General features: G+C 35.5%; 1 protein-coding gene across 3 annotated transcripts in view; it reads right to left on the bottom strand.

Annotated features, from left to right (window-relative positions):
• The window catches only part of TNFRSF19 (TNF receptor superfamily member 19), a 57,048-nt gene that overhangs the window by 14,086 nt on the left and 18,069 nt on the right, over window positions 1-24,893 (bottom strand). For all 3 annotated transcript variants that reach the window (XM_036404099.2, XM_036404100.2, XM_054518585.1), the window contains 2 exons: window positions 21,010-21,188; window positions 18,262-18,347 (listed from right to left, as the gene is read on the bottom strand). In XM_036404099.2, the coding sequence (XP_036259992.1) occupies window positions 18,262-18,347; window positions 21,010-21,188 (265 nt within the window). The remainder of the gene's footprint in view (window positions 1-18,261; window positions 18,348-21,009; window positions 21,189-24,893) is intronic.

The following is a 24,893-nucleotide window of genomic DNA, read 5'->3' on the forward strand; positions in this document are numbered from 1 at the left end:
TGCTCCAAGTGCTGACTACAATTTTTTTCTTTTTGTTAGTTTTATTTTGCTGGTTTTGTTTTTTTTTTAATAAATGTACCAAAAAGCCCTGGGGGAGAAAATGACTATTCAAGTATTCATCCATTGTTTGGAAATCCTGAGAAATATGCTTATAAATTAAAATCTTTGAAATGTGATTTATTCATTTCCAAGACCATTTCTCTTGCACTGTGTATTTTCACAAACTCCAGCTGCTGACAGGCTTTTATGTTTAAAATAGTAGAACAATTGCACTGTGTATGTGAATTTAAAATATATATTAACTCCACAGTACTGGATATACACTACAATGTCTGTAAGGCATAGTCAACCTCTGCTACACGTTTTTCTTTTAGCAATTCAGAGATGTGAAATCTTGGTATTACTATGGTGATCTTAATTGAGCCACTGTAGGGGCACAAAAGTAACATTGTTTCATACACAAAACTTCCAACTTCAAGAATTGTCTAGCATGTGAATATAAAAGTCCATGAGAGTAACAGCTCAGACCACTGCTACCCTCAAATAACAAAAACCCAAGAGTAAGAAAGAAAAAAATCAGAGGAAGTGGGAGGAAATCTGTGTCACCACTGAACTACACATTCTACCCCCCAACATAAGTGGTTTAATTAATAAGACAGATCTCTCCTCCATAAACTGGAAACACCCAGCATGATCTGATGGCACCAAGTCTGTGTTGCTGTTAATGACTGGTGTCAACAATTTCCTTTCTGACTTTTGCTTCTAGAAGCCAACTTTACATTGCTGACAGTTGAGCGTGGGCAACACCTATTTTCTTGAAAATGCAACTTCTTTTTTAGGTGTTTTCATATGTTTATGTCCCATAAAACCTATGTCAGAACATATGAGATTGCTTGATACAGCAGAAAATCTATTTTCTTACATCACCTCTAACTTGTGATTTTAAACACATTCTTTGCCAGATATGTTCTGTGAAATAGAACACGCTATTTTAGGCTATTCTCTTGTTCAAATCCAACTCTAGAATTTATCCATCTTACACAGGCTATGAAGGGTGTTTCATGTTTTCAACAGAAAATGAAAGCAGGAAGTATTTTTTGTATTTTTGTACTCTGTATTCTGTATGTGCAGTCTTATTTAATCTCTAGGACTATCCAGTTAGAGAATAAAATATCCCTGTGCAGAATTTGAGTCAATTTGGTCTGTTTATGACAGTTTCTGCTCTATTCAGTCTCTGTACACACTCAGGTGCTCTCAGTCCCAAAACACTTCCACAAGACATAGCCCACATTAAGCAGAGGAGTTTGCATTGCTGAAAAGCAAATCATGTTCATGGGGGCAACTACTGCCATCACCCTTTTGCTAAAGGAGGAGAGGGGAACCATGAACCCTCAGAATCTACCTGCATATTCACCAGTTAAATGACAATGGCACTCATGTAAACAGAAGAGTAAGCACATCTGAAGGTTGTCTCCTTAGCCCATAGAAAATAACCCACTTTCATTAATCAAAACTGTAATTGAACATTGTGAATCCCATGCATACAGGTTACAGATCTGTTCTAAAAGGTTCAAACAAGCTCTTAAAGCTGCTGGGTGATGAGGTTGGATTGGTGCATGGATTGGTTTTCAGTAGGTTGAAATATGACAGAGTGCAAAGCTCTGTCCTGGGTCCATGGGTAGTCCAGGGCTGGTAGAGCAGCTAAGCCTTCCCCTAGGCAGGGAACATACATGCCCTTCCATAAATACATCTATGTATTTATTTGTACAAATTTCAGTAAAGCAAGAAATTATATGTAAATCAGTCATAAAAGAGTTTTTGTCCCTCACTGATTCAACAAGAAGTAATTTCTAACACTTCACTTTCTATCCCAAAAACTTCCCTCCTTATCCTGGTTCAGCTGTGGTAACACCAGGGAGTAAAGCTAAAAATTTCATAATGATTGCAAGACTGTGCCCTAAGTTTGTTGACACAAATTTCCATAAACATCACTATGCAATAAGTATTGCATATGTCTGTGCAATACATTTTCAAGAACTATGGCTTTTGTCCTTGCTTAAAAAATTCTTCGTAAAGGTAACAGTACTCAGCTATGCCACTTCACAGAGCAAGCTGCTCTGTCATCACAATAGCAGAGTATACTGTGTTATAATTAATTCATAAAGTATCTAAAGCTTTAGAAAATAGTGATTATATATTCAGAAACAAATATATCAATAAGTGATACATTAATAAAAACTACTCTATTTGAATATCAAATTAGGTGCAGGAATAATTTCCTTATTATGGTCAAAAAGCAGCTTCTTGAATTGGCCAAATAACTTACCTAGTCCAGACATCTAGATGTTCCAGCAGATACCAGAAAATACAATAAAGTTTTAGTACCTTTACCTTGTTGCCTCTTGGCCTAAAATTAAAATCTGAAATAACTGGGAAAGGAAAACAAAATCCTGATAGAAACAACTTCACTCTTCAAACTCTCTGTAATGTACTAACATTTTTTGCTACCAAATATGAAAAATATAAATGCCAAGGAAATTCTTCAAAGTATTAGAAATCCCATGCAGAAAGAGCCTAGTTATTAGATATGAATAATAAAAAATCAGTACTCAAAGAGTTCTGGAAATAGATAAGTATGTGCATGTGAGTTCAACACTGGACTATTTATTACATTAAATTTTAAGAGGTTATTTCCAAATTGAGAGAATATATGAGAAAAAAAAACAAAAGAAGACCCACAACTTTCAGATTGCAGATAATTCAGGGTAATCTAAAAGTCAATACACATAAAATATTGATGCCATTGTATTTTGGTATCCATTTTGAAAAGTGACAAAGGGACAAGACTTAAGTACGCAAAAGCTAAGCTGTAAAATCTGCAATTTTAAAAGACAAATCTATCTGGGAAGCTAAAGGCCTGTATTAGCTCACATACATCCTATACCATGTGAAGGAAAGGTTAAATACAGAATAGAATCTGAAATATCTGTCACATGAGTAACACAGTTCCTTATGTCACCATGCTCAGCCTATAGATACAGAAACCTGGAGAAGGATAATGTACTTGCTCTTCCCACAAATTACTCAGAGGCAGAGAGAAGTCTCCACTTCTCTTAAAACTCTATGGAGGACAAAAATCTATGATCTTATTTTAAAATTAAATTAAGAGACAAATCACATGCATGGCTTATAATGCCTTTCAGATGCAGCTCTTGAAAGAGGAGGTAATGATGGGGTTTCTGCCTTCTGAGAAAGCTTAAGAGCTCTTTGCCAAGACATATCAAATGAAGACTCTTCTACCACCTTCATGGAGATTGTTTTAGCCACTAGGCTAGAAGCTGAGCTGGGTAAAAGCTTATTTCTCCTCCCCAGTTGAATTTGTCCAGTTGTAAAGCTTTGGCAGAAGGAGTAAGGGCCCCTCTTTGCACAGCCGACAGTCACGTGATATGTAGACCGGAACAAAATTAAATAAACTAGACTTAGGCTTGCTCAGCAATTACATTTTTCCTGCTTACAATTATGTTTAAATACCACTAAGTAACTTTAAATTCTCCACACAAGGCACATGTTGGGGAGAGAAATAAGGGAAAACTAGGAAAACAAAAAGTATGCTTATGCACTAGGGAAAACAAAAAGTATGTTTATGTAATTAAGACAGTTTCATAATACACTCCACTGAGCTGAATTACAATTCTAAATTAAGGTTAAGAGTTGCATAACCAATGCTACTAGTATTTTTAAAGTTTTTAACTTTGCAACCCCAAGATCTTTTAAAACCACTTTTTTGGGAGGAGTAAGTAACACAAAATGCATGGGATTAAATGTAAATTTTCAAAATTCTCTAACATAGAGGATAACACCTTTAGAAGTTAAGCACGCATCTGCAGCTTCTTGTATTAGTGCAGAAATCATAAATGCTGTAATTTACTAAATTACCTAAAGTGATTTACCTAAAGTGATAGAAATTACCTAAAGTGCATCAGTGTGCATGCACATGCAAACTGTATTACAAGTGAAAAAGCTGCAGCTTTGACATCAGAAATAACAATAGCTTATGAAAAGCAGTTATTAATTCACCACTTAGAGCTGTGGGGATCAGAAAGTCAAGTTATACAGAACAAAAGGCTGCTATATACCAGATCCTTGCTTTATTATATTACTTAATCTGAAACATCACACCTCCCCTCTTTAACAGAAGTCAGTAGGAATTAGCCATACAATACAGAAGACATTCTGAAAGGTTATCTTTGAAAAATCAAGCTTTACAAATGAGATTCATCTGACCAAAGCAAAGATCTGCTTTGGCGGGAATCACCTGAACTTTCTCTACAGGGGGTGGGAAGGGCTGGGGGGGCTGTGGGTAGGAGAAATTAGGGTGTAATTAGTCTGATTTGTTTTAAACACCACCCTTGATCTCTCCATATAGAGAGAACTTCAGATCACCAGCTCACAGATGTAGCCATTACACATATTCACAGTCAAGAAGGTGGCATCCTACTCTGGTTTTGTCAAGAAACAATGAAGGGTTTTGAGGGCCTCTGTTTACTTCCTCTGTTTCAGTTTGCTAACAGATGTTAAACATTTTACGCCACTTCCACTGAAAAGAAAAAAAATCTGTGACAACTTCTTTATAGTGGCAGAACCCCAGAAAAGTCCAGCAGTATTTAATACCTCACATTCTGCATGGAATATAAAATAGTGTTACCAAATAAAGTGAGACTTGCAGAATTACAGATTTTGCCTATTCTGTGCTTTAAGTGAATAAAGCCCCAGTGGGAAATAATATGCAACAATGTAAATACAACCTGTATTAGAGTAACTATATATGAGGGAATCTCATGGTTGCAGGCCTCAGTTCTGGCATATTCTAACTTTAGCAAGTTCTCTTAGAATATGCCCTTTGGTTTGAAAGAGACATTTTATCAAAAAGTAAGAAAAATATTTTTCTAAATTTTTATTTGTGTTTTTACTTATATAGCAGGAGTAAAAAAAAAATCTACACTTTGAAAAGTCATTTTCCTCCTTAAAATTAATTAAAAAGAAAAAAGAGTAAGATAAGGTTTTAGGGAATCAGACACAATCATTCAATGTTGAATTGCAGTTTTTCATCTCACCAGATATTAGCATCTCGGTGAAATTCATAACTGTAGAAGTCTGAAGACAAAGCCAGAGCTAGACACCTTAGGCTCTGTTTCTAAAATAAAGCTAGGAATATTCTGAGAAGTAATTATACTGAAAAGGCTTGAAAGACTGCTTAGTGTTAGTCACTGAAGCTTACCTTATCTGGCTTGCCTGAACTCTAGAGGTACCTAATTCTCACCCCTGATTGGGAGTTTGGGTGGGCAACTTCAGTGCTAAGCATTAACTTTTAGCTGCCCTAATTAGGGTGCACTAATTCCATCTTAAATTTCCACATGCAGACGAGGTAACTATAAATCCCATTCAGTAATATGCACATAGAATCATACCACTGGACTGAAATGAAACTTCACCAAAACTGGTGGACACCACCCTTTAGTTAAAAAAGCTCATGTTTTTAGGAAACAGTCACAGACTATACCTCAAAGGCACTTGTCACTGCCCAAAATAACATGTGAGATTATTGTATGATCTTTGTAAAAGAGGAGTGTTTGGCAGTACACTGCTTTAGCACAAGTGAACCAGTAAGAGTGAGAATGTGTGAGGTCTATCACCCAAAAAATTAAAGGTGAGCAAAGTAGAGGACAATAATTTGAAGGATACAAGTGAACTGTAAGAACATTAGACCCTTCTTCTATAAGGCTGCTCTCAGCTCATGAGGTGTTGGTTTATAATGAATCATTACTGCTAAGGTGCTCAGCACACAACTCCTGTTATAAGGCTATTGTATTTTATCCTACTTCCAATACATTCCAGTCCTCCAGGTAATTCCAGTCCTTTGGTGTGATATTTCAGTGCTCTTTTGCTTGACAATGATTTTCTTAATAGGGTTGGCAGTATGGAAAGTTTGAGCCTAGATGGATTCTGTATTTTCGTAAGAACAAGAAATTTAAGTGGAACACAGCCAAAGAATTTTGTAGCTGAGTAACTTAGAATCATTGAATCCTTAGAAGTTGAGACAGACCTTTATGAACATTGAGTCAAATAGTACCTATCAGCACCAAGTAGAATAAAAACCCCAACACACTACTGTGCACTTGTTTAGCAGTATTTTATATTCACATGCCAGTCACAGCTTGGACTCTGTACCCAAAGGCAGAGCAGTCAGCATGGATTTATACTAGAGATACCAAAATTCAGTGCTTCTGAAGTGGTGCTAATGCAACCATTCCCTGTATGATTAAGAGAGATATTTTCAGTCTGAATGCAGCTTAAGAGCATGTTATTAAATTAATATATTTAAAACAGTCTAATGCTTCTGTAATTAGAAATTGTGTAAAAAATACTGAAAAGCTGTAACCAGCACTTATTCTTTTCAGATTGCCCATAAAAACAATAAAGAAAATGTTTACTGAAAAAAAACCACCAAAAAATGTTCGGCAGCTTTACTGCTATGCATGCAATCCTGGAATAATTTTGAATAACCTAATGGCCAAGTTAAATAAGAGCCTTGCAAATCCACTCCATAGAGAAAATAGATAATTGCTTATAGCTACTGCAAGCCTGGGCTGAAGGGCTACCCACACTAGTAAGTGCACATAAGGCAAAAACCATAGGAAATAGTACTTATTCACTACAGGTCACAGATTAGCCCCTTCTCTGTAACTCAGGAATTTCAAGCTCACTTTAATCTAGTGTAATTGAGCTAACCAGCTCTTACATTAAAAAGTAATGATTAAGTTAAATTTCTTGCAGACTTTCTGTACCTAAAACAAACATGCAGTATGCCTCTGGCAAAGAAGGATACTAATTATAGGATTGACTCATAAGATGAAAGGTTGCACAAGTTACTACTAGAAACTGAAGTATGGTAAGCTGCTTTGAAAAAACACATTGAAATTCTCATAGTCTGCAGTTGAGAATTTAATGTTCTAACTGTACTTAACAGTGTCAAGAAACAAAACTAAATATGCTTGCAAACTGCTTGTTCACATTTTAGATGAACAAGCTAGAAGTGAATAGAGATTACTTCATCATTCTGTAATAAGGATTTTTAAAATGTAATAAAGAAGTGAGCTCTACAGTGAGTTTTTATTACATGAAAACATGCAAAATTCAGTATTTTTGGTCATTCTTAGCTTTCTTTTGTTATATAAAACATGGTCTTACAATGGGTATTCGAGGATTCATTGCTTGACTTCATTCTTAATGCAACAATTAATTCCCTAATTTAATAGGAATCACAAAAGCAACACATCTCCAAGGCTTCAGACATCTCTGGGAAAGGATATGCAAGTTCAAAAGTAGTTTTGCATTTCCAGCTGCAGCTTTCACTGGGATTAGCAGATAGAGTTGCCAGCTGTGAGTTAGAACAAAGAAAGAAAATACGCCCTATGTGTTGTCATGAACTGATCAGATATAACCTTCTGAAGGCCAGATGGGTACTGCTTATGTGAACTCCTATTATCAGCTGCACGAGCTTGGGATGTGAATTCATGAAATAAATGAAATTTGATTCAATTTATTTTAAAAATCACATGTTGACATTTCTACTTTCATTTTAAGATATACACTTTCCATCCTATTCTAGCATGAAACAAGGAATGTATTTTCCAAGAACACTGTGGAATACAGTGTTCTCTCCAAAATACATTAATACATGCTTTAGTAGATAAAAATGGATTACATATACAGTGCAATTCTCATGCTGAAACTAGACAGCCAAGGCCACTCAGAGCACTTCAGCTTGGTCAAACTTCACATCAACTTCATCTATTTAAAGTTTTACTGGATTATGACCATATATATTTTATATATTACACTTCCAGAGATTATGAACAAGCAGTGTTAAAAAAAAGACATTTCTATTCCTAATTTATTCTATGCTTTCCATGTGTATTATGGAGCCATTTACATTATATTTGCTCACTCTGAAATAATTTAATATTTATATTGCTAACACCTTACTAAGTAGAGACTGCTAATACTAATCTAGATTTTATATTAGATAGATGGTTTTCTTAAAGTTTCAAACTTTAGTACTCAAATTTTTCTGGTTTTTCCCCCAGTCATAATAAATGAATGGTTTCAAGAGGTTCAGAAATTATCATTTGTTTTCCGTTATTTTCTTTTCTGTACATTTTCTGCCATCAACAAATGTGGTAGGAGTTTATGCCACGACCTTCTCATCTCAGTAAGTGCACTAATGTGACTCCCTCTTCACTATTCATTCATTTGTTTTTGTAAAATCTAAAAATTCTTTGTCTGAGATCTGTTACTCTGTCAGCACAGACAAATTAGTCATCATGGTCAAAAGGATTAAAAAGGGATAAATGACAACAATATAGATACACTGTGTCCACCTAAGAAGGCAAACTGAAAAAGCCACGATTCTATTCTTAACATGTATCTTAAAAAGTTTACAATAACACTTAAATTTACAGTTCTGAAATTATTTTTAGCAGACAAAAATGACAACTGTCACACCTATGGGCCACTGGCAATATTCACCATGCTTAAATACATAATAGTTGAAAGCAATGGAAGGCAAATTCCCCCTTCTCAGAAATCTAGCCTTCCACAGCAAGGGAGGAAAAAGCCCCAAAGAATACAAAACTGGCAGGAAGGAAAATTCTTGTACAGATCAGAGATTAGAGTGATGCAGGCATTAAAGAAATGATCCATGTCCTCAATAATTACCACCAAGTGCTCTGATAGGTGTTCAGTCAACAAAGCCAACCCAGTTCACTCAGAACTCAGAGTGATGTAGAATGACAGGAGATGCTTGGCTGTGAGCAACAAAGCCTTTGGAAACTGCAGCAGTGTCTGTGAGAGACAACCAGCACAAGCGTGGGACACAAGCTCATCCAGTTCTGGAAGAGAAAACCTTATGGCTGCATCCCACTTGTGCTACATCACAAGCCTGCACAAAGTAACAGCAGGAAAGGACTAGGAAAGTACTAGGCTTTTCCACTTTGGTAGTTTTCCTCTGTAGCACTAACTACAGCATTCCTTCATATATAAAAACTCTTCAGTATGGAAATTTTTATCTATATTTTGATCCAGAAGAACGTGTCACAATCCATCTCACACAGCTCTAATTATGGAAACCTGTGCGAAATCAATCTAACAAACCATGTTCTGTGTAAAGAAAAACCACATATTATAATTACCACATGTAGTTAAAGGAAAGGTTCAACCATTTGCTGGGAAATTAACATGCAGAAAAGGGGGATTCAAATCAAGTTCTCTAAAGCCTCCAGAAATACTACCAAGACATATGCATTAAAATCCAAATTTTGTTTGGCTTTGTATTTCTACTGCAAATTCTGTTACTGAACCATATCCTGGTCTTGCATACTCCACAGAAATATTTATTTTTTATATCAAGGATATTTTATCTTTTTACACAGAAAATATTTGCATTTCAGAAGTGTAAATGCAATTATAATGAGGGAAAGACAAGAAGACAATACATTTCTGAATTAAAAGGGGCTAAACCCACACCAGCTAACACAGCAGAATGTTGTCTAGTGATTCTTTTGTGTAGATTCAATCCTGATATAGAGGATTACGCATTATAGTGCATGAAGCAATGCATTAAACCTTTGCAAAGCCTTTACAGTGTCATATTCAGCTTTTTAAGTTTCCATTGGATATTATCAACAGAGCTCCTTTATGACTTGCTGGTCAGTCTTGATGCATCTAATAATACAAAAGTAGTAACAACCAAAACAGAGGACTGCCCATCATTTGAGATTATAGAGGAGAATAACTGAAAGAGAAAGTCTGACCCAATCACCTGTACTTTACACACATAAAGCAGGAAGTAGGGAATAGAGCTGAGTTGATTAGTCAGATAATAATTTAAATGGAAATTCACTATTTTATAGCCTGAATTGTACTTCAAAAACACAACTCAAATTCTTAACTTTTTGAACAATTTCTAGTCCAAAAAAGAACAGTCTTACTGGTATACTTTCATCAGGATATCCAAACAGGAAACAGAGCAGATATGTTTTTCCCCTCATTTTGAAAAGCTGTGAGTAGTAAATTAGATTCTATTATTTAACCATGACTGGGTTGCAGTCAGAATGTGAAAATTATAAACACTGTAATTATCTCAACAAGCAATCTTAGAGCCTGTTGAGCTGTATAGAACTGTATTGCAACTTGCTATTTTGAGAAGGCATGAAACCAGGATCTCAAACAGACCCAGGCCCTGCAGTGCCAAGCAGGCATCACCTGGGCTGCATCCTCAATGCTGGGAACACACCTGGGAAAGGAACAAACAGGTGATGCAAGAACCAGAGTAACGGCAGGCAGCTAACACACAGCCAGTACTCATGGTAAGGGAAGAATACTGCACTCAAAGAAAGCACCCAGAAAAGGACACCCAGACATTATCCCAACCTGCTCTGCTGGGTTTGCCATCAGAAGGCATCACGGAACAGATTGTTCAGAGATGAGCAACAGAGCAATTAGCTCGTAGATCCTGATGGCTTCAGTGGCAGCACATGTAACTGGTCGGTGCTGCAAAAGCCTTTGGATGACCACTGAAGGGTACAGAGAAATTTGGAGGTGCCTCCTCAAATTCCAATTCCATTACCTCTTGGATCAGCTGTGATAGAGAAAGGGGTCTGTATTGTCCCGTTATACACCGGCTTAGAGCATCCTGCTCACTCCATGCACATGTACTTCCTTCCAGGGCAGTCAGGGCAAAGCAGGTAAATCAAACCTTTTGGCCTAAACTAAAGCTGCAATGTGTCCAAGCCTCCTGGACCCAGAATTTGTGGAATACTCCTGGAGACCAAATGAATTGTTCTAGGTCCCTTGGGCTTTTAAATGTTTGCAGAGTTAGGTAGCTCTCAAGCAGGGCAGTTGGTGATGGAATTTTGGAGTCAGAATCCTGGGTCTATTTGAATATTTACACCTTACATACCTCTAGATGCTTGACAGGGCCAATGTTACCTATACTGAGATACCCCTAAAGCATTTGCTACTAGCCAAGTTCTTTAAGTTTGTAGCTTGAACTGGGCTACTTGAAACAAACGATGAAATGAAATTTCACTGTGCAAAGAAATCTAAGTTAGACTTTAGGTAGTAGGCATAAAATAAGGACCCTTCTTATTGTCATTGTAAGAGCTTCAAAGAAGATAAGAAGATAAAGACATTTCAAACACTCATTACTTGAGGTTACTGTGGACTTTCATAAGAGAGCAGACATGCTATACTGAATACTTCTGTTCTACAGAAGTTACTAGTAAGTGAATCAATTCATTGGAAGAGCCTTCACACCTACACTTTTGCAGAATTAAGCTGTAATAGATGTGATTAGAAATCTTTCTGTAGAAACAGATTTTCCACTGTAAAAAAATTAACTGAATGGTAGAAAACATTTAAGGATAGTGCAAAAAAGTGGGCAGAAGTTCAACACTTTAAATTGATTGGATGCACTGAGAGCTTCAGCTTCCAAATCTTGATTCCTTGGTAAATCCTTGGTAAATTCCTTGGTAAAGTGTCTGGCTTACTTAACAGAAATTCTGTTAGGTTTGGGAGTTGCACCTCCTTACAATGTCATTTCAATTCATAAGCTAAGTTTTCTTCTATGGAAAACTTGTGGTGTTTTTTGGTTTGTTTAGGCTTGGTTTTATTTTTTAATTTCCTTTTTTTTTTTTAAGAGGCATATACCGGATAGCAGATAGAAACAAGGGAAATACTTCTGACCATTTCTGTCTACTAACCATAATACATATGTAGTGTTAACAAGCTACATAATGAAGTGTTTCCATACATATAGGCACAGAAATGAGAGGTACATGCAAGGGAAGTTGATGAGAGTAAGCTGGGAAAGTTTTAGAACATGATTAAACTGCAATGTATTTGAATTTCCTCTCCATTAAGTAATGCTTCAGAACTATTTAAACTCATTTCAGTGGTAATACCTCTGTTATTAAAATAAATAAAAATCGCCCCTCTCTTTTTTTACAACTTTTTTTAGAAGAGGAGCCCAACATATAAAGCAAATTCAGAGCAGTAAGAAAAGGAGCTGTTTGCCTCTAAGTTATACACGAACCCTAAAGGGTCAGAAGCAACTCAATATCAAGGACAATGAATTAAAAACGTTTAGGTTTCCTAAGTTAAGTCTCTTTATGATGAGTGAAAGAAATGAAATTGTAATAAAACTTTTTAAGACATGAATAGCAATTCTCATCTCTCAAAACACGTCATGGAATTTGTTTCAGACTTCCTGAAGATAAGTTACTCTATTATCAGGTCACATATGGAAAATATCAGACTGACTTACTACATTTTTACAAAAGTCTACATTTCTGTTTTGAAATAATGGGAAGGCAATGTCTCTGGAACAAAACAGTAATGATATTTATAAGCTAATGATGCTACTATCTGTACTTAAATTAGCTGTCACTGCTTATGAATGTTGTGAAAGGTTTATGCAATATTCCAGCTGCTTTCTATCACAGTGTTCAAAATGGCAAAAACGACTATGAGAGATGCTGTTAGGTAATCTCAAATCAGAACAAATACTGAAATAAAAAGGGGATATATGTTGGAACAGAACCAAATCATTAGGAATAATTTCACTTGCTATATACTTTCAGATGCCATTTGCCTCATGCACATAAGCACCCTTCCTTGAAAAGCTGCTTGGCATTAGTAATACAAAGTTTAATGTAAAAAGCAGCCAAATAAAATTACAGAAAAACTCAATTGATGGAAAAACATTATCTGGAGCCTGACAGCTTTAAAATCACAAAATTCTGTAAACAGAAAGAAGAAAGTGACACAAATAAATTAAAAATCCACTATATAAACAGTGGAACTAATGTGGAATTGAATGTCATCCAAAAGTTACTCTCAAGTTAAAAAGCTGTATTTATGTTTAATGAAATAATATAAAAAGTTTCAGCAAAGCTGAGACAATGGGATTTTTTCTGTTTTACCACTAGTGAAATTATTTTACAGAATACACATGTAGCCAGCAAGCTTCCAGCTCCCCCCTTACAAAACAAGATAAGTTCTAACCCTGCAGACTGCAATTTCTAGCTTTTCAGCTTCTTTGTTCTGATGTTTAGTCCTTGCATACCCCCAATACCCATTACACTCACAGGAAAGTTTACAAAGTCACAGATCCTAATCTTGGTAATGTAAATAAGTAGATCTATGTGAAATCTGACTTTTCCTACACCATCTACTTTTAACACCAGGAAGAAGGAAACAACACCAGATTTTGTCCCCTAAATAGTACTTTTCATTAGCGAAACAACATACCTTGTAGATTTGAAGAGTGACACAGCTCCAGAACACTTATATTTAGTTCCCAGATAAAACAATACTGTAAACCTACAGAAAGTAACTAATAAAAACTCTACACAAGAAAACTGTAAAGGGAACTTTGTGATCAGCCTTAGTTAAGGCAGTCAAAGCAGTTAAGGAGTTCCTTAAAGGAACAAAATTTAAAGCAGGTAAGATATGGATGCCTCAAGAAAATGTAATGTTTTCACATTTAATGATCTTCTTTATGTATTTTGGCTCAACAAGCCAGAGTCTCCACTTTTATTCCACACCTTAGTAAAAAACTGTTTCTTTTCTAGTTTGAGACATTCTTTATAATTGAAATCAATCTGGTTCATGGCAAAGTAGCAATTTTAGACCTGATTGCCAGTTTATTTCAAATGTACATGATTTTACAATCAAACTGCAGATATGTCCACTGCTGCGACTTACCCAACAAAACATTTCTGCTTCATTGAAGCAAAGAATGTGTTTATTTCCTGGAACATGTAAAAGCTAGTTTCCCAAGCTCCACACAGAATGGTATCCCTCCCCCATCCTCCCAGATTCCCATGCTCCTTGATCTATGCCATGAAGACAAGCAGAAAACCTGTGCAATTTTTTGGCGGGAAAACCTATGCAATTTTTCATGATGTAAAAAATTTGTATTTTTATAAATGTAACAGTGTGGTTACTAGAGGGAAAAAAAGCACAAGTCTGTTCTTTTGGTGGCTGATAGGCTGTAAAATACTCTCTTGTGCCTAGGTGTTAATTTTCTCATTTCCTTGACTCTCTCAATTTATTCCAAATTAACTGTTGGTACAGCCAAATTCTACACTGAATTTGCACATAAAAGGGGAACATCACTGATTTTTGATTGATACAGAAAAGAACATTAATGTGGAAGTTCTAGGAACTATTTTTGTAATACATCTCAAAAAGGTTCCATGCCACAGGCTCTTCTGCTTAGTAGAAAGCCTGTCCAGAAGCTAAAGGACTCTTGTGACTCTGGGACTTCTCTGCATTTTGAGTTGAACAACACAAAAGGAACCACTTGTAAGAATATCTGACATATATCTGACATATATCTCTTGATTCAATTTTAATCTGCCATCATCCTATGACTGAAAGAAGGTAATTATGATTTCTAATGTTGTTTTTTTTTTTGCTTATTTGCTAAGACAGACTAGCTGAAAACATGATGGTTGTTCCAAGAAAGCAACGGTATCTTCAGGAAATCTGCTCGTTACCTGAACCATTCACACATCTCTCCTTAACTTGTGCCACCACAAGTGTTTTAAGGTCAACGAGCTCATTAGATTTAAAAATAACCTTTAGAAGGGAATTATTTTAATTCTGTTCTATCACAGATAGATTCACAGTCCAGCTTACTTAGCAGTTTCAGCAACAGTTTAAGCATAACTGTGGGGAAAGCACAACAGTGGCCTGAGCAAACAGGAGAGTGAACTCTGCAAATCTAAATTGGTACTGGGAAAAAAGAATCATTGAACCCTATCAAAGTTACTGTTTCAACACTTTTGGACAGCCTATATTAGCTTCTATTTCAGAATTTACATCCATAATAAATTCTAATTCCACTCTGATTCCCAGTTCAAAGAATTCATATTCTGTCATTCAGATGAGAAAAAAAACGTCTTCAGGTGAGAAAAATGTCTTCAGTTTACAAAGTGAGCATAAATCACAATTTTAAAAACATGCTTTCATTTCCAATATTTAGATGCTGACCAAATACATAAGATTGGTCTGTATGGTTTATTTACCTGAACTAAGTAAATTAAAATATAACTATATAATTGTGTATTTAATTGTCTGACATTTTAAAAACACACATAAGTCATTGTGTCCCCCTTTAAAGTATGCACAAAGGTGATAGCAATTCTCCTGGCCTCTAATACTCTCTTTACTTGTTCATTATAGAATCCTTTCAACTTTGCCTCCAGCAATTCACAAACTCATTTTTTCATGAGTAAATATTTAAACCAGATCTGTTTTAAAATGTCTACAGAAAGGAGATAAAAGCAAGTATTTAGATTTATAGCTAACTGGGTAATAATCAACTGCTACTAGAAAGAATTTGATCCATGTCTCAGCTTTAACATGAGCCTGTAGTCCAGGTAGGGGGCTGTGAGCCTTTGTGCCCTTATGGTAATGTTCTTAAGCAAACAAAAGATTGCCACACACCTTGGAGGACAATTAATTCATTGAAACGGGACATTTAAACTTTTCCTTTTCATCTGTAACATAAGAGCTAGCTGCACTAATATTTGACTTTCAGTTTCACAGTGGAAAGAGAGAAGGATAAGAAAAGCAGAGAATTAGAACTTAGTTCTCTGGTCATTGAGAGCTTGTCCCACCCACTTACTGGTCTGTCTCCACTTAGCTTCAAGTAATGCAGTCTTAACTATCAAAATACATCCATTACTGGAATAGACAACTAACATTTTCAGTATTACATGTAAAATGTTCCACACATTATTTATGTACACTTACAGAATCATGGTTTTACTCGGATCTAAATTTCCCCCTATTTGATGCCAGAACTCAAAAGTACTTCAGTTCATTTAGCAACTGTTGTAGGAAAAACTTCCTAGGCTTCTTGAGGAAGGCATATACACTTTCCAAAACTGAGGCAGCTGCTGTTAGTACCTGAAGAATCAACACACAAATTCTGAACAAAAGCCTTCTGAAAACCAGAGCAACATATGGCAACTGTACTTCATGTAGGATTTCTGTTATTTAGGATTTTAATGGGCGGTTACTATGCAAATAACAAACATTTTAATGATTTCAAACCTTTTATTATTGCTTCTGTAAAAGCTAGGAATACTTGCCAATTCTCACAACTTTGCTGTTACCACTTCTGTCATTTAGCCAAAGGTGGTGTGACAGCCATGAGAGTAGGGAATGAAAATGTCTCTAATCTGGATTTACCACTGTAGCTTGTGCCAGAGAAAATGCTCTTTTCCACGGGGTTGCCTGTTGTCCATTTAAAATGAGTAATAGCTTCCTAATGGTTCAATTTAGGATCCAAGCTCAGGCTCAATTACAAAAGCCAAATCACTATAAACTAAACAAGCTGAGTTATTTCAGAAGACTTGGCAACTGTTCTTTCATCACCTTTTCAAAATAATAACTTGTGACTTTGAAAAATATGAAATACACAAGTCGCTAACTACAGTCAAAGCCGAATGATAAGGGAGAAAATTTCCTCTTCCCTGTCTTTGATTATGCTAGAGAACAGAATTCATCTTTGAAGAGCACACTTTCTTAGAAGGGAACAAACAAGAAAAGAGAAAAAAAACGTAAAATGAATTTATGAATTAGAGATCCTCCATTAGAATAACATTGTTCCACTTTACCTTTCACTTTTTTTTTTTTTCAGATAAAAAAGATTAAAAACAGATGAAGGGGATAAAACTGAATTTGCCCAGTTGAAGGAATTAAAATACATACATATATGAAATGGCCTGTCTATACTCTGTCTAGAAATAACTTCTGCAACTCATTGAATTTGAGTGATTTACATCAGTAAGTCGAGATCAGCATTTCATTCTTGGCATCAAACTTGACACTGTTTGATATGAAGAACATTCTTTCTAAACACTTTAAGATACTGTCTAGACTACAAAAATAGTTGAACATTTTTGAATTTACTTTCTAGGCTTATGTTATACATGGGCATGAGTTACTGCTGCAAACATTAGAACTTATTTGACTTATTCTCTGATTTACAGGCTTTGAGTGTTGCAGTCCTTAAAAGTTTTCATAGATGTGGAAAATGTTTGAAAATCTGGTTTTACAACTTTATTACCCAAAAGGCAAAAAACCAGGATGGAAACAACAGAAGAAAGTTTGGTTTACTTGAAAAAAGACTATTTAAGCAATATATGAAATGCTGAAGAAGAATTATTTAATTGAAGTTAATGCAATATAAAACTATTGAAAAGTATGGGTTTAATCCACAATAGTATATTCTTGGTTCTATTTTAATTTTACACAATTAAAAAAAAAAGAAAGGATATTTATAAGAGACTGTGTGTATTTATTAAAGTAGCATAAAGTATTTCAGGACCCTGACAATTTATTCTTTCTATAAACAAACGTTCCAATTTGAACTAGGGGAAAAAAAACTCCTAAAACATAACTTCACCGTTACAGAAACAAACAAGTAAGCCCAAGATTTTCCACATAATTATTTTGAATCACATGTATTTTTAATTTTATAAAGTAGACAGCAATAAACACAAAAAGAACAGTTCACTCTTTTCATTGAATTAAAAACACGATGCTATGTAGACCACCAACAGTCTTGGAAGAAGTGGTAAGAAGGCTTCTGCTACAGAATAAAGAGGTTCTCTCATTTTGAAGAGATTCTAATTCTCTCATTGGCAAAAAACAAATAGACAAACCAATTACTTACTTCCTTTTAACAGTATACAAGAATATAAAGCTATTATCTATATTGTTCTCTCACTGTAACCATAGTATAAAAGTTATTTTTAAAGGTATCAACAAATGCCTTTTTGGGTGTCAGGAAAGGGTACTACCCTACCTGATAGTTGTCAGAGGGTCTAGGAAGATTGCTTTTCTTTTGGCATTAACACAGAAATTAAAAAATTATAAGACAAGATCAGAAGTGGAATCAAGACTCCCTGACCATGTGGTGTGACAGGAATGTTGATCAGCATTGGACTGGCTATTTGTGGGAACTTCTCAATGATAGTACTGGACTGCTGAAGTGTATGAACAAAATATTTTACTAACAAGAAAATGAATTTTAAAAAGAGTTTGTGACTGTGACTGTCTTTTTTTTTTTTTTTGCCAGGCTTTAAATTTAAAAGAGAAAACAGCCAAACCAGCACTTACAGTGAGGCTCATAGGGAGGAGGAGGATCACCACAAGGAACACATTCCATGTCTTGAAAGCCTCCAAGTTTAGTCTTCCTATAAAATCTAGAAGATAGCAGAATGTGAAAAATAGTTAATTGAAACAAGTTATTATTCCTCACAAAATAATTCAGGTGTTTTAACAAAATCTTCTATAATTGCAAGTTTTGTCAATCTGAGTCTCTATGCAAACAATCAAGAAACAGAAGAAAATAAAAGTAAACAAAAGTACAGTAGCTATTAATTAGTAGGACAAGACAGATTGAAAATAAATAGGAGGAAAACATCTAGATCTGTTAGTCCAAATGCATGGTCACTATAATCTTATATTCACAGAAGAAAAACAGTTCTGGAGATTTTGGACAGAAATCAATATCCCATTTGCAAACACAGATCACAGCATACATTAATGACAAGCATTAAGAACTTACCTTATGCAAGCTTAGTTACATGTCTAAAAACTAAAAGTGAAGTGATTGATCTATATATTACAAGGTAATTATCATCTCTAAAAACATAACAGGCTGGATATCAGTGACATTTTATTTAAAGACCCTTCAAGAACTTTATTACTGACCTAATGTTTGAATATCATACTGACTACAGTGACTGGCAAAACCCTACATTCCCAATCAGGGAACAAGAGTAGCACCAAAGAAAAAGCAGAACTTTATAATGCTATATTTCAAATTTTAATGTATGACATCCTCTAAAGAACTTACCTATAGCTCCTAATCAAATAGGTCTGTCTGTCTTTCAACCATTCATTAGAAGTAAGACAGAATCAGCAGCAGTGGCCTGTTCAAGATGAGTACATGACCATTTTCATGTAGTGGTAGTGGCACATTAAACAAAAGGTGCCAACTCTACTGATGTTATATTCCTAACACTGCAAATGCCATTAAAGTATGAAGCTTTTATCAGCTAATGCAAACAGCTTTCCAACTGCTCAAGAAACTCCCACTTTATCAATGTGAACAGAAACAGATCCACAGGCTGCAAGACTGAAGAGGTCACTGTGATCATTTACTCTGAACAAAATGTGTTAATATTTGTTTCTAGGTTACATGCTCACTGTAGCATTTTGAAGCTGAACAACAGAGAATGGCACATTGGAAATCTATGCAAAACAGAAATAAATAAGACTGCTGAGAGGTAAAACATCAGTTAAACTATTTGGTTAACCTAGCTGTACCCTCCATTTGTTTGGGCAGCATCTAAACTGAAGGACAGGTATGAGTGGTGGTGTGTTTTAAAGTTCTGTGACTCAAAATATCCAGGCCAGGGGTCCCATGACTACCCTTGCCATGGCCATGACTCCCTCCCTCCTTCCTTCTGTTTCCAGCTTTGCTGCCAGAAAACTCAGGTTGTGGAAGCAGCTCTCATTTTAAACATACTCAACACACCTATCTGGGAGGCATCCTTGACTGGAATACTGAGTAGTATTCCCATGTCCTCCAGCTTAGCTTTACCTTTAATTCATGTCCTAATGTGGCTTCTCTTCTAATCCTTTCTCATCTTCCAAAATTCAGCTTATATTGTTTACAGAAGAAGAAAATCTTCTCCTTGCTGACAACCAAGTAAGCTCTGCAATAATTATATATTAATATGCTAGAAGAGCATAAATCAATGTACCGTGTGGCTGCAAGTAGTATCAAAAGTGGTTGTGAGTAACATCTATAATGCCTGGGGCTGCACCCTCTTGTACAGTGACTTAAGCTAAGATTAGCTACCAAACCTGTACTAAGTGCTTTTAAATGAAGAGGTTTCATCTCTAGCTTGAGAAGGAGTAATAGCAGAAGCTTCAACAGTGTTCAGGTATTTGATAGTTGGCATTGAAAAAAAATAAAATATATACAAATAAAATAGAACAGCTGAAATATAGAAACTAAACAAATGTATGAACTTTCAAGCATGTCTGAAATATATACTCTGACAACAAAAAGACTGTAGCAGTTTCAAATCAGTTCTCATACACTATTACTATCAGGTAAATTACTAGTTCAAAAAAGCAACAAAAATGTCTTTTTACAAATTCATGGCAGGTGTTTATAATATCAGAACTTGGCAACAATAGAAAGAATAGCCTTTTAGAGATCTCAGGATTTAACAGTACAAACAGAGAAAATTAGTAACAGAATTTTGGGATGACAGGACAACAAATGAAGCACAGCTCTTGATTTATAACAGCAGTTTCAGCAAACAATTCTTTCAGATTAATTTATGATTTTCAGCTAGGATCATGCTTTATAAATTTTGAAGAAAAGAAAGGTGAAAGAAATTTCAGAAAGTAAACCACAGTCACTGCTTCACTGCTTTTGGCTAAGAATCTATGTGCATGAGAATTATTAGGCATTGACTTAAGGAGGGAAAAAATGCAAGCAAATAATGTGATAATTTTTGAAGAAGGTAGCAGTGTATGTTTTCAAATGTTTAAATGTTTATAACAATGAACTAAATCACCAGTAACACCGATGGAGGTATTTTGCTCAGGTGCTGTACAGACAATAGTCTCACAGACCAAGCAGGTAATTATCAAACCATTTTTGTAGATAATTATTCCTGAAATTCAGAAATTATGTGCTCAGATAATACAGTAAAGCCAAGATTAGAACATAGGACCTTCATACATACACAAAGGGTACCAACACTTATCCAGAAAACATGAACAAGCAATTTTAATGTAAATCAGGTTAGAATCAAGTCTCATCTTCAGAAATGGTCTTACCCTGGTAAACAGTCCCCACATAGTGCATTGCTGGTGGCAGAACAGTTGGCCTTCTGAAACCTGTTAACCAAGGCACAATCCAGACAAGGCTTGCACTTCTGAAAGCCCCAGTCTTCCTTGAATCTGTTTGGCCTGCATGTCATGCACTGTGCATCCTCCCCGTATCCAAAGCCGCATTCCTGCAGGGATTAACAAGCAACAGCAAGCTATTCAGTCACTGAAAGTGTGAACAAGAGGAGAATGCTGGGATAAAATGAAGACCTGGTGTAATTATTACTGAGAGTAGGCCTTTCTCGAGACAAAAGCCAGCCTTTCAGCAAGTTCAAATGTGTCTTCCACTGCTAATAATCTCCCTTACTTCTATAAGTAATACTTAGTCATCCACTTTATTCATGAAACCACTGTGTATTTGAATGATAAAGGGCTTCAAGGACTCCCACAGTTTCATTATTACTAGCTTATGGTAGAATTATTGAGCTGTCTGTTTTTTAATTAGGTCAGTCATGTGAAAGCGAAGAAACTGGGACAAGTGAAGTATGAAGGCACTTGCTCAGTTACAAAAACAGCAAAGAAGCACTTTGATATTAAGGTTCATAGCTAAGGTGAACAAAGTTAATTGCCAAAGAGAGTGCACTGATCTTCAAAAGCTTAGGACTTCTGTTACCAAATAAACCAGAGCTGGTTAATGACCATCAGCTAGGCACAAACTGTTGCTTAGCCAATAAGAATCTCAAAAACTCAATCCACTACAGCTCTCACAGTTCTCAAACTGTCAGAAAAGTTTAAGAGATCTGCAGAACACAGGGAGCACAATATTTTACTATACAAGTAATGTTGTTATAGTTGGTTATTTCTGCCAAATTTAGCAGTTTAAAGGCATTATTTCAATTCATTTGCAAAAGGGCACCTAATACAATGGACAAGCTGCAAAGATAAACACCGAGCCATATGTAAAATTTTGGGGACTGAATCCTATGAATTCATTACCAAGAACTATCAATCAACTTCTTAGGAGTTATCAAGTTACTGGGAGCTGCTATTCCCTCTTATCATCCAAATATCCTATCAATTTTGCTTGGTACTTTGAAGTTTGGTTTGATGCATTAGTGATACACCACAAAACTGCAAGGGGAACACAACAAATTGCCAGACAGAATTAATTAGGAAAGGCACAATATGGGGACCTTGCTCTCCAGTATGTATTTTCAGTGGAAGAACAGGGCATCTTCCCAGTGGGAAAGCTGCAGGAAATCTTCAACTAGGGCAACTTCAGAGGATGTTTCCATCAGTTTGATGCATATAAACATGCATGTGTGTGATGCATATAAGAAACTTTTTCCAAAGTCACCAACCTAACCAAATCCGCTGCAAAAAAAAAAGCTTTTAAACTTTAGAAACACTCTCAGATTCTCCAAGATCAAACACCCTTGGATCCTCCAAGGCTTTGTGCTGAGAAAGCATCTATGGGAGGAGCTCTGTGATCAAGCTGGCCAATAGGCCTCTAAGCTGAAATGATAAAGTAACAATAAAAACTTCAGAAGCATCTTACAGGACATTCTAAGAATTTTTAATTTTCCTTTATGTTAAGAATAAACTTTACTCTCCTCTGAAGAACAGCCCTGAAGTATGCAGAAAATGAACAATTTATGAAAGCAACTACAAAAAGATAGTAAAAATAGAACCACAAACTTAGTCAACAATTTTTAGTTTTTGTTTTGCTTTCTTTTAGCTAAAATGTAGCTTATTACTACTGAATTTTTTTCAGATCAAGGAGCAGACAGGCACATCATTGCAGTTACTAACAAAACCAAACATCCTACAGTTTCATGCACTGTACAGCACGGTCCTCTTGTGATATACTGGGACCATATTAAAGCTGGTAGGCAAAAAGTTTTAAAAAATATAAAACCATTTATTTTCTTTTTTTTACTTACTTCAGATATAGAACATTTTACACAGTTTTATTTCAAATGGACAAGTTTCTACTAGGAATCAATGCCAAAGCCATGTCAGTTTTAGCTGTATCTTCCTGTGCTAATTTTTACACTCCATTTCATTTATGTAATTGTAAGACTGTATACAAAGCTACATGATTACCACTAGGGACTGGAACCAGACAAACTTGTGTTAGATTTTGCACTCCCTAAGTCTAAATAAACTTTTTCATTGAATATCATTAATCTTTAACACACTCTTTCTAAATACCTACTCTTTCTACTTAGCTTATCCAAACAGTAGCATTATGGAATATATTATACCACTCAGTTAAACCATTTACATTTTGATCTTTTGATAAATCACTTGGAATCAGTCCCTCCCAAGTCCTATCAAACTTTCAAATATAAGGCTTGAATTGACTTAATTATAAGTTTTCCTTTCCAGACTACCTTTGAAGCTTTGGATCAAAAAACAAGCAGGAAACAAAAGTTAGAATTAAATGCTTTCACTTACTGGCCCAAACTACCAAAGCTGAATAAATTGTTTCTAGATCAGATCTGCTTTGCTATAGCAGGATGCATGGACACATCCTAGTGATCCTTTGCATCATGGAATGGTTTAGTTTAGAGCTATAAAAATGGTGGATGCAAGGTAAAGAAATTTTCTGCCCAAGGAATTTACAGTTTCCCGTGTTTTCAAAGATGGTTTCTAAGTCCTTCTTAGCCAGGAATTCCACAGATACCAATTCATAACAACTAAAACTTCATGTATGTGCTTTTTTTGTTCACATAATATTTGAGGTAGTTAACTGCCTGGCAGGTGCAAATAAGTATTTAAGCTTGTAAACCAGGCAGAACTTCAAAAAGATCTGTACTCATAATTAACCACATTCCCCAAACTGAAGGATATGATTTAGATGATGGATTCAAACCCTTTGAAATCTTGGACTTTATAATTTAGCAGTCCAGCAAAGATACAAACAATTGACTGTTCATTTTTTATCAGTGCATGTGCAAAACTGATGTGCACCAGTTTTCTCTGTGTTCTATTTACAAAGCTGTCAAGTTATATGGCTGATGAGATCTGAATAGTTCCCAACTCCCCCTCACCCTCTCCATCCTCCCACTCTTAACTTTAAAAGAGAGCTCATCTCCTGTGGCATTTGACCTTAGGACTGCAGAAAAGAGAAATAAAATTTGTAATAGCAATCAGCTAGATTTCAAAAAAACATTTTTTATTTTTGTGCCAGAAAAAAAATAGCACAAATAAATGCTGCCTTTATTTTTTGCTCTTGCAAAGCTTTCTGTGAAGAACACTTAGTACAGTCCTCCCTTTCTACCTTCCCTTTTCAATGAATGAAAATTTTCTCTCTCAAAGATACACAGTACAAGCCATTAAACTCAAACACTCCTTTAGAAAACTGAATTCAAGTTAATTACAAAAAAAAATCTTCAAAATTCAAATGCACCTCAACTTTCTTGATATCTATACAGCTTTCACTACCACAGTAATGTGCCATCTCTTCACCTATAACTTAGGTATCTCCAGAACAACTCTGTTCAGAAGTGTTTCACTGAGGTATTAAGTGGGGTGACTGGTCAAGGCTGCCTAGGAATCTGCAGCAAACTAGTTAACCAAACTCATAATTTTGTTTTTAGCTAAAAATATTAAAAGCACAGAACAATGCAGACACCTCTTCAAGAACTACCAGGCCACTGCTGAAGTTTTCTTTTACTATACTACCAACATTGATCCAGACAGAACGACTATAAAGGGTACTGGAGTTAAGTGGTATGGTTTTTCCCTTAAAGTTGAATCCAACAGAGACAGTAAATGAAGAGTAAATTAGATTTTAAACATTATTTCAATTAAAATAACCTCAAATTTCATTTAGAAAATGCTTTCAGGCATCATTAAGATCATAATCTGCAAGTATACTTTAGAAT

The sequence above is a fragment of the Molothrus ater genome, chromosome 2, assembly GCF_012460135.2.
Source record: "Molothrus ater isolate BHLD 08-10-18 breed brown headed cowbird chromosome 2, BPBGC_Mater_1.1, whole genome shotgun sequence".
NCBI classification, from domain to species: Eukaryota; Metazoa; Chordata; class Aves; order Passeriformes; family Icteridae; genus Molothrus; species Molothrus ater.